Below are 11,926 nucleotides of genomic sequence, written 5' to 3'. Positions count from 1 at the left end.
CTACCGGCCCTTGGGTCACTAATGTAACTTTACACCCGAATATATATGTAGGTATACACACACATACATACATAATACATACATACATACATACATACATACATACATACATACATACATACATGCATGCATACATACATACATACATACATACATACATACATACATACATACATATGGTTGTGTGGTAAGAAGCTTGCTTTCCTAAGGCGAGCTGGCAGAAACGTTAGCACTCCGGTCGAAATGCTTAGCGGTATTTCGTCTGTCTTTACGTTCTGAGTTCAAATTCCGCCGAGGTCGACTTTGCCTTTCATCCTTTCGGGGTCGATTAAATAAATACCAGTTACGCACTGGTGTCGATATAATCGACTTAATCCGTTTGTCTGTTCTTGTTTGTCTCCTCCTTGTGTAGCCCCTTGTGGGTAGTAAAGAAATAGGTATTTCGTCTGCCGAGGTCGACTTTGCCTTTCATCCTTTCGGGGTCGATTAAATAAATACCAGTTACGCACTGGGGTCGAATTAATCGACTTAATCCCTTTGTCTGTCCCTGTTTGTCCCCTTCATGTTTAGCCCCTTGTGAGCAATAGAGAAATAAGAAGCTTGCTTTCCAACCACATGGTTCCGGGTTCAGTCCCACTGCGTGACACCTTGAGCAGGTGTCTTCTACTATATGTACATATTTGTGTGTCTGTGTTTGTCCCACATCATCGTTTGACAATCTAGCGGTTCGGCAAAAGAGAACGATGAAATGAGTACTAGGCTTATAAGAAATAAGTCTTGGGGTAGATTTGTTCGACTAAAGGCGGTGCTCCAGCATGTCCACAGTCAAATGACTGAAACGTGTAAAAGATCATATATCAGGCTGAGTGAAAAGTAAGCAACGTTTTGAAACATGAAATTCATTATAATGTATTTCAACAATGCGGAAATTTTATTCATCAAAGTAAGCACCATTATAATACATAAGCACCATTATAATCAACACATTTTTGCGAACGAGTTACAAGTTTGTTTATTTTGGTAACATAAAAAACTGGCGTTCTGGAGCTGATGAACTCACTTTCGGCATCGGTTTGATTTTTGAACTCCTTCAGTCGCAGGAAACCATCAAATGCTTGAAAAAGTGATAGTCGGTAGGAGAAAAGTCTAGGGAATAAGCTGGGTGGGGAAGAACCTCGTATCCAAGTTCCCTCAACTTCTAGAGGGTCATTAGTAAAACGTGTGGTCGAGCATTGTCGTGAAGAATGATTGGCCCTCTTCTGTTGACTAGTCTGGGAGTGGGGAGTAGCACTTTTCCGTTCATTTTGGCAATTTCATGGCAATATATTTCTGCAGTAATGATTGTTCTGGGTTTTAAGAAGTTATAGTGAATGAGTCCAACAGTACATCACCAAACAGCCACTATAACCTTCTTGTTGAAGAGCTCGGGTTTAGGGAAGATTTTCGGTGCTTCATTTTGGCCCAACCACTGCGAAGAACGATTTTTATCATTGTACAGAATCCAGTTTTCATCGCAAGTCACAATATGGTCGAGAAATGGATCGGTCTGATTACGGAGAAGCGATGAGCAAATTTCATATCTGCGCATTTCTGATTTTCATCCAAAACGAATGGTGCCCATTTTCGAGTTTTTTGATTTTCCGATCGCAGGCAGTTTTCTGGTTTACTTGAAGTTCTTTTATTAGTTTTGAGTGGTTTCACGTGGATCTTTTTCATTCACGGTCTTTAATTGACCGTCATCGATGACAGATGGGCGTCCACTACGCTCACAATCTTCATGGTTCAGGTCTCCACAGCGAAGTCGTTTAAACCATTTTCGAGCTGACCACTCACTGGTCATTTCCTCACCAAATATTTCGTTCATATCGCGAGAAGTTTCAGCTGCTTTACGTCCTTTTTTGAGGTTGAATAGCAAAATTGCTCGAATATCGCGCTTTGACAGTTCCATTTCAGATGATTGTAAACAACTATTTCTTGATTACGCACAAGTGGCTAAACACAGAAGGACAAATACACGTAGGACAGCACAAAACAATCAGGACAAAACAAAAAAAAACACGAAAGTGGGGAAAAAAGCGAATGAAAGAAGATGAGAGAAAATAATGGAGGAGTGGAATGACGCCACACGAATCCCACACCGAGCGACGCCATTGAGTCTTTTTTTTCAGTCAATGTATCACTTTTAATTTCTGTTTCTCTTTTACTCTTTTATATGTTACAATCATTTGACTGCGGCCATGCTGGAGCACCGCCTTTACCCGAGCAAATCGACCGCAGGACTTATTCTTTGTAAGCCTAGTACTTATTCTATCGGTCTCTTTTGCCGAACCGCCAAGTTGTGGGGACGCAAACACACCACCATCGGTTGTCAGGCATGGTGGGGCGGGGGGGGGTAAACACAGACACAAAAACGTACACGTACACATCCATATATATATACGTATATACAACAGGCTTCTTTCAGTTTCCGTCTACCAAATCCACTCACAAGGCTTTGGTTGGTTTATCTCTGTAGAGTTCCTATAGAATTCAGAGACAACACGTTTCGTAAACGAATACCTCTATGTATGTAATGCAATCAAATCCAAAATAGGAAATTGGTGTAGGCACGCACCATGCTTTCCAGCAATGAATCGCCTGTCAATCTTTTCTACAAAAATAAATGTTGAAAGTACACACACACACACACACACACACACACACACATACATACATACATACACACACACGCACATACATACACACACACACGCACGCGCACTCACACACACGCGTAGAAACATAAAAAGAAATGATACACATATAAGCATATATGTGTATGGATAAGCGTTTATAATTTATATAGTACATTTATATATAGCTACATAAATACATGCATACGCATGCATACATACACACACATATATACACACACGTATGTATGTGTGAGTGTATATATATATATATATATATATATATATATTTATATGCCCGTATACTTGTATATTTCCATCTACGGATGGAGAAATTAAATGTGAATAGAAATTCTCATTTCACGCCCTATTTGAAAATTCATATAACTTATGTCGTATCATCAAAACTTCAATGAAATTATTTTGATGTATACTTATGCTTACGCGAGCGTGTGTGTCTGTATGTATATGTGCATGCGTATTTTCATATATTAGCACGCGCATGTGTATATTTATGGATATATACTCTTTTACTCTTTTACTTGTTTCAGTCATTTGACTGTGGCCATGCCGGAGTACCGCCTTTAATCGAGCAACTCGACCCCGGGATTTATTCTTTGTAAGCCCAGTACTTATTCTATCGGTCTCTTTTTGCCGAACCGCTAAGTGACGAGGACATAAACACACTAGCATCGGATGTCAAGCGATGTTGGATGGGACAAACACAGACACACAAACATACACGCACACATACATACATATATATACATATATACAACGGGCTTCTTTCAGTTTCCGTCTACCAAATCCACTCACAAGGCTTTGGTGGGCCCGAGTCTATAGTAGAAGACACTTGCCCAAGGTGCCACACAGTGGGACTGAACCCGGAACCATGTGGTTGGTAAACAAGCTACTTACCACACAGCCATTCCTGCGCCTATGTACTTAAGTTTCATGTGTTTCGTCATCAAACCAAGGCTTTGGAAAGACTCCATGAAATTTGCCTTTGGAGGATCTTAAACACCAGACTCCGTTGTTCTTCAGCAAGCCAAAACATCCAGTTTTGAAATTCTCCTCATACGCAATTAGATGTGTTGGATGGAAAACTTTACTGAGAAGCAGGATGACAGATTGCCTAAGCAGCTGTTTCGCAACCTAGTAAACGTCCGAGACAGAAACCTAAGAAACGTTTTAGAGATACCTATTTCTTTATTACCCACAAGGCGCTAAACATAGAGGAGACAGACATAGGTATTAAGTCAATTAAATCGACCCCAGTGCGTAACTAGTACTTAATTTATCGACCCCGAAAGGATGAAAGGCAAAGTCGACCTCGGCGGAATCCCCGGCGGAACGAACGTTTTAGAGATACCGTCCAAGCAACCTCATGGCTCTTAGTGAGAATATTAAAGACTGGGAGCAGATGACAGAAAATCGATCTGTTTGGAAAGATGTAACCTACAATAGCATTTGAAACACGGACAATCGAACAATCCATCTGGAAACGAGCATTCGTAAACAAGACAACTTCAATTCCAGACACTTTTCTGCCTGAAAATGCTTGTAACATCTGTAGTAGGGTCTATTTGTTTAAAGATAGACTTGCAAGTCATTTGAGATTGGATGACAGCATTTAATAATTGAAGTGCTGGTCTTCTTCTCAAAAGAAAGTGGCAGTCACCAGAATTCTGTCTGTCTGTCTGCTTTGTAAGTAATACACACACACACACACACACACACACACACATGTACCAGATGCGGTGAATAAAATGTCTAAATTACGCATAAATGAAAATAACACTGACATCTCATTTTAACAGATATATTTGCCCAAATTACATAAAAATATTTTGAAATACTAAAGAGTAAATTTATTCAATACTATCGCCGTTGGTTTCAACCACGGCCTCCAGACGACTTCGGAATCTCCTGCAACTCTTCTGGAGAGTTTCCTTATTTAAGCTGGTGAATGCTGCCCTAATCCTTGCCTTCAGTTCATCTTTGGTGTTGTAAGGAGTTTTGTTGGTCTCTTGCTCAACTGCGATCCACACATAATAATCAAAGGGGTTGCAATCTGAGGAATTAGGTGGTTAGATGTTAGGGGTGATGCGGTCGCAGAAATTGTCTTACAGCCATGACTGGGTTATCCTGCTTGTGTGGCATAGTACAGAGTCCTGTTGCCAGACATAGGGTCCTCCAGCAGCTACTCGCCTGACCCAGGGCAACACTACCTCCTCCTGGCACTTGATGTAGGCCTCCGTGTTTAGTCTGAGACTGTATGGGAAGATGAATGGAGGCATGATGTTGACTGGATGTTTGATTTTTATCACTCTCGGTACCATCTGACACAAATGTTTCTTGTCTGAGAAAAACCAAAGTATGTTCAGTTGGAGGGATGCTTGAGTTTGTTCAAAAGTTTCGTAGCGCGGTCTTTCCTCTTGTCCTTAGTGGCTTGGGATAAAAATTGGCCCTTTCTCATCTTGTATGAGGAATACCAAATATCTTCATACGCTACCTGCCTGATAAGAAACTCAGATACTTCCATGTCCTTGGCGGACATGGGAGTATCTGACTTGGAGGGATCGTTGTCAATCATGGCCTGGATCTCACCAACAAGAGTTCTTTTCTTATCAGAATGACTAGAGAGAGTTTTCCGAGCTGCCGTACCTTCGTAAACACTATTAAAGTCATCCAACTCTTTCCGAATCCTCTGCTCTGTCCTCAGATTGACACTCAAACACTCTGAAATGTTCGTATTGGAACTTCTGGCGCGAATGTCAAGCAAGGCAGCACGTCGTTTCAAACTTTCTGGCAGAGGGAATTGCGTCATGGTGCTGTCTTTGTCACAGACAGTGCCCAACTGACCCTACTATACTGTGTTATCGACAAAATCAAAAACAAAGAACATACACGCGCAAAATTAAAAATATAAAATGGCGACAATTTATCCATCTCACTGTCTATGTATGTATGTATGTATGTAAGTATGTATGTATGTATGTATGTATTTATGTATGTATGTATGTATGTATGTATGTATGTATTTATGTTTGTATGTATGTATATATAATCCCCCCCCAAAAACGGAAAAAGAACACAAGAAAAAGAAAACATCGCGAGGACGTGGTACATGCAAATTATTGATAAGACGCTAATTTTTACATTGTTTTTTCATTTCAATGTTGCTATTAAACTTAAAGATTCAGTAGTAAAACGTTGAGCCATCATTTAACTTTTTAAAGTTAAATGTAACGTATAAAACAGAACTCTTATATGCCATTTATATCTTCATCAAATGATGTAGATAAAGTAATAGTTTTCTAAAATATATAAATGTCTCCCCTTTCACAAGAATGTTAAAATATCAGATCTAAGTCTAAAGTGAATTAGACAACTCTAAAGTGAAATAGCCAAATTTATACGGCAGAATTATTCAGAAAGAAAGGAATAGCTATATTTAAGAACATTTTATGCTACATTAGTAAATGGGGCCATTGTTTAATGCTTTTTATAATGAAATCTTTTGAAATTGTCAATAAATAACGAAAGAAAACTATATATTTCCAAAACTGAAAGAAATAAAGAAAAATAATGGATATTCAATAATGAAAAGATAAACATAATATTGTTTTACTTACTGAAAGTTTGAAATGCACATGTTTCAAATTTTTTGAAAGATGCAAATATAATTAAAAAATGCAAGCAACATGTATTTAAATTCTTGTATTTATCTACATGAACATGATTTAAATTGAAGACATTTTCAGAAAGTGGAAGAGTATTCACACTTCTTTTATGTTCTCCTTGCTCGGTTTTCTTTCTTTATTCTCCCATATTGTCTTTTCTTCTAATTTTCTCACACTTTATCCTCCTTTCTGTGTCACTCTTCTCACTCGCTCTCTAAGTGAAACATCGAAGGGTAGAAAAGGAAAGACAAAACTGTGACAGAACGTCCCTTACTCATTGGTGATGAATAATTCACTAAGGGGTATCTTTCTTACACACACACACACACACACGCATAGCTTGGTTGCTTCTCCCGTACCATTGGTTCCTTGCAGAAAAATCTGTATTTATTTAACCAAATTTCGAAGAACGAGTGACACTTCGCCATTGAATCTGAGGTGAGTGTCATGAGAAACCTTAGATGGTACGAAATATGAATAACATCGAATTAGTTATGCATAAATACACTACGGCGCTCCGTCGGTTACGACGACGAGGGTTCCAGTTGATCCAATCAACAAAACAGCCTGCTCGTGAAATTAACGTGCAAGTGGATGAGCACTCCACAGACATGTGTACCTTTAACGTAGTTCTTGGGGAGATTCAGCATGACACAGAGTGTGACAGCATGATACAGAGTGTGTACAACAGAAACAGGAAGAAAGAGTGAGAGAAAGTTGTGGTGAAAGAGTACAGCAGGGTTCACTAACACCCCCTGCCGGAGCCTCGTGGATCTTTAAGTGTTTTCGCTCGATAAACACTCGCAACGCCCGGTCTGGGAATCGAAACCGCGAGTCCTAACCACTGGGCCATTGAACCTCCACGCATAAATATACAAGGAATATGTAATGAATATATAAAGGGAAGCAATCATCCAGGGTCAGTATTATTGGTTACTTCCCTTGTAATAAACTTAGTATAAGATAAATGCAGTAGCATATTTTTATAACTGTAATGGGAGGCACTGAATTTCCTAAATAAACAAACCTTGAAACATTTATAGAGCACAGTTCCATCACATGTAAACTCACATATGGCAACAATCCAGCAACGAATGTTAAAGCTATAATACATATATTTCTGGTTATGTATGTGTGCATGCGTACGTTTATGTTGTACATGAATATATGTATATATATGTGCGTGTATTCTTAATGCATACATATGCATAGTTATGTACATTTATATATGAATATACGCACGCTTATTTATGTATAATTATGTGTAATTGTGCAAATGCATATTTAAAGGCATTGGTGCAAGTCATCATTTTACTGCATTTATCATATTCCAAGTTTATTACAAAGGAATGTTGCTTGGATGTTGCTTGGATGTTGCTTCCCTTTATATATTCATCATATATTCCATAAATTCTTTATAGATTGATGCATAACTTATTCTATATTATTGATATCATGTGCTATTTTGATTTAGCATAACACTTTCATCTTTTTCAATAGAAGAGTAGCATTCGTGTTTCAAAGTCAGGTCGAATAAATGAAGATTTTCCTACAAGAAACCAATGGTGCCGGAGAAGCAATAAAACACTATTAAAAAGAATTATCTAATCTATCCACCTGTCCTGTGTTGAGTAATCATTCTTTCAGTCCGTTACTAACATGTGCGTGTGTGTGTACGTATGTGAGTGGGTGGGTGTGGTGTGCGTGAGTGCGTGCGTGCGCACTTATATATGAGTACACGTTGAATGCATCTGCCGACTGATGCATATGATTGTGTATATGATTGGGTGTGGTGTATAACCTGTTGATATCTCACAGTCTTTCTCTCGTCTTTGCCTTTCCTCTTATTACTCCCCAACATCCTCTCACATAGACGTAAGGCACACCTTTTGTTTTTTCCTAGTTACACATTTTTCTCTCTGTAGCCTCCTCCTGTGCATTATGGAGGTGTCGGTTTATTTCTGGATGTACATACATACATACATTTATGTATATACACATGCATATATATATGCATATATATATATATATATTATATATATATATATATATATATATATTATATATATATATATTATATATATATATATTTGTGTCTGTGTTCGTCCCCCTGCCACTGCTTGACAACCGATGCTGGTGTATTTATGTACCTGTAAATTAGCAGTTCAGCAAAAAAGAACGATAAAATAAGTACTAGGCTTACAAAGAATAAATCCTCTGGTCGATTTGTTTGTCTAACACCCGTTAAGGCGGTGCTCCAGGATGGCCGCAGTGAAATGACTGAAACAAGTAAAAGAAAAAAGAATAAAAGAATATATATGTGTGTTGGTGTGTGTGTACACACACACTCTCTCTCTTTCTCTCTCTCTCTTACACATACACACACATATATAAAAAATAAAGAAATAAAAATTGCTCAGAACATTACAACATGCATTCAATTGCATGATTTATTATTTAACAATGCACAGTATGCAGCACAATATTATGTAATTCAGCATCATTTCATAACCATGCCAATTCCTCCGGCGAAATCCGCTCAACCTATGAGGATTGACGTATTTTTAAGTATAATTATATTAGAGGTAAAATTTATAAGAAATGCAGATTTCCTAGAAGAAGGAGGAAATATTTTGTGCTTGTCTATATTTATACATGCACACTTACATATTACTGTGACAGTATTTATACTTACTTATGCAAACATATTTCCCTGTTTACATTTGGTTCGAACATATTTTTATTTATATTCATTCGTCTCAATAAAACATTCTTCGAGAGATGAATATAAACTATGCTTTGCACTTCGAACCGTTTAAATACCTTCCCAATTGGTGATTCCTGTCCATATTACACAATTTTCATTGTTTTTCAAATAACTTTTTAAATGTGATATGCTTTAATTTCTTCAATAATTCGCGCTGTCACTTCTCTACCTATACCCTTCGCCTCTAATCTTTCTTCCTCTTCTTTTATTTCCCCTATTTTGTTTTATAAATTTTATTTCTATATTTTTTATTACTTTATTATATTGTTCTGAAATGTTGCGCTTTCATTTCTGTCTGATTATCTGTCTCTAATTATTCTGTCATTTACTCCTCCCCACCCGCTTCTCTCCTCCTCCCCCTCCACCCCCTCTTCCTCCTCCTCCATGATTCTTTATGTCTCATTGTACATCCCGTTCTTTACACATTGTCTGCCACTAAACGAAGTATGATCACACCTTGCACCTATTATGTTAACTCTCTCTGTACCACTCGTTTACTCCCTCCCCTTCTCTCGCTACACTATAAAACGCGAGCGAAGAAACCAACGAACCAACGAACCAACCAGCCAACCAATCACCCATCGTTTCTATCGGCAATTATTATATAGAGATTTCTCACTGAACTAAGGTGCCTTGCTGTATTTAGTTTCGTCCCTCTAAGTTTTGAGTTTAAATCCTGCCGAGATCGACATTACATTTCTTCAATCTGGACTCGGTAAAGTAAGTACCACTTAAATACTGGCATCAGTTTATCGACTGTTCTCTTTCCCAAAATGTGTATTGTTGTGCATATCTTAAAATCCTTATTACTCACCCGGGCAGCAACTCATCACCCAATTATATTGGGTGCACGTGACAGAGGTTCCAGAAAACAAGCAGTTATCAATAGCATGGAAAAAAAGCAAATATTAGCCATTTATTGTTGTTATACGCACACAAACTGATTTTTCTTTTATTTATCAAATTTCAGGTAGGCTTGGTGACTTGTGTTCTTCATACATCGACTGTTCCAGTGCTATGACAAATTCTAAGTGTTCACCCTGGGGACACTGCATTTGTAAAATGGGTTATATCCCAAGACTTAATCTAACAGGATGTTCAGCAAGTAAGTGATATCTTTTTTATAAATTCATATCATTTCTTTTCAGTTTCTTCACAGTGGTCTGAATGCATAACGTACTTCTTGAAGTATGTTTTTGAAGAAAGTTCAGGCTACTCCACAGAAATTCGAAATCATCATGCTTGGAATACAATTTGCATTGTTTTGCGTCAACAAGACAGAATTCTTCTAGCAAAACTACTCAACCGTAACGACTTAGTAGCATCCTTACTGAAAGGATCTCCATATCTGTTACTCACTTTGCCTCCAACTTTACACTGAACATTCTCAATAAAACACTTTCCAATCTCACCTTCTCCAAATGCCCTGTTTATACGCATACGCAACCTGAAAAGCATCGGTCTTAACGGTGCCCTTTCTAGTACCCTCACATGACACGTTCCTAACTCGCTAAATTGTATATAATTCCCCTCCATCTTTACAAGTCTATTCCAGTTTTAAATACACAATTCAGTGTGCCCAATTCAACTATAAGGCATCTTCTCTGACCCACCAACACTGTTAATCTATCATTCAGCAGTCATCAGGAAACAATTGTCGTCACCTCGAATCTCTTTCCCACCGCAGTGACCACCAGTATGGCTTCCTTTTGAACCAAACCTACAGTAGACTTGCTCTATATTACTCGTCAGAATTAATATAGACTTTGGCGAAAGTTATATTGTCGTGACAATAGCAAGACTTTCTATTATGTCTGCCATGAGAAACTCCTTGCTAAATTTCCAGCCGCCTATGATAGATGCTCATCTCATATCTTGGAGCGTGAACTTATCACTCAGTTTCATTTCATTGATTGTCGATGGAGATCTCTCCTATTTCCACAGCACCAACTAGTCTTTCATTCTTCCTTACATAACAGATCCATTTGCTGGCACTTTTAATAGTACACAGTGCTACATAAAGGATTTCTTGCTCCAGTCTTCCTCAGCCTTTAACAAAAAGCGTCCTTCACACACAATCTAATCACATCAAGCCAAGGTCTAAACTGTGAATGATATGGAGAACAACATTTAACGGAGGCACGACAACAGAATGCCGTCCAAAAGTGCAAATATGCAATCTCTAGTCATATACACAACTGCCTCTTATCTCACTCTGACTACACAAGAACAAGTAAAGCAACATTACTGTAAAACTTTCAAAGATTGCCTCAAATGCTTAAGCTTGGAATCTTTGATGATCTCTCATTGTTACTACATTTATAAAATATTGTCAATACTGGATTGTTTGTGCCTTCTCGAGCCATGCCTGGCTCATAAGGGCTTGTTTTCCAGTTTGTTTGGCGTATAGGTTCCCCACCTGGACGTGACACCGGTCCGTCGCAGGTGAGCTGCTAGATGCAGGAGGAAAGAGTGAGAGAAAGTTGTGGTGAAAGAGTCAGCAGAAGTTCGCCATTACCTTCTACCGGAGCCGCGTGGAGCTTAGGTGTTTCGCTCGTAAACACACACATCGCCCGGTCTGAGATTCGAACTCGCGATCCCTTGACCGCGAGTCCGCTACTCTAACCACTAGGCCATGTGCCTCCACCAATACTGGATTACCCTCACAAAATAAACAACAACAAAGAAAGAAAAGGAACTAGGATTTATCAGTTACAGACAAAGTTTAAGCACCATAGTAAAGTACTATTAACATTTATTGCACTCTGTTGCTGTTTTTAGGCTCTCATCAGTCCCCGACT

At 38.4% G+C, this 11,926-nt stretch overlaps 1 protein-coding gene across 1 annotated transcript in view; it reads left to right on the top strand.

Moving 5' to 3' along the window:
- The window catches only part of LOC115209609 (fibrillin-1-like), a 289,329-nt gene that overhangs the window by 40,098 nt on the left and 237,305 nt on the right, over window positions 1–11,926 (top strand). The window contains exon 5 of the mRNA XM_029778049.2: window positions 10,096–10,230. Coding sequence (XP_029633909.2) covers window positions 10,096–10,230 — 135 coding nt within the window. The remainder of the gene's footprint in view (window positions 1–10,095; window positions 10,231–11,926) is intronic.

This window comes from Octopus sinensis, linkage group LG3 (genome assembly GCF_006345805.1).
Source record: "Octopus sinensis linkage group LG3, ASM634580v1, whole genome shotgun sequence".
Classification (NCBI taxonomy): Eukaryota; Metazoa; Mollusca; class Cephalopoda; order Octopoda; family Octopodidae; genus Octopus; species Octopus sinensis.
This window is presented reverse-complemented; position numbering and strand designations above follow the sequence as displayed.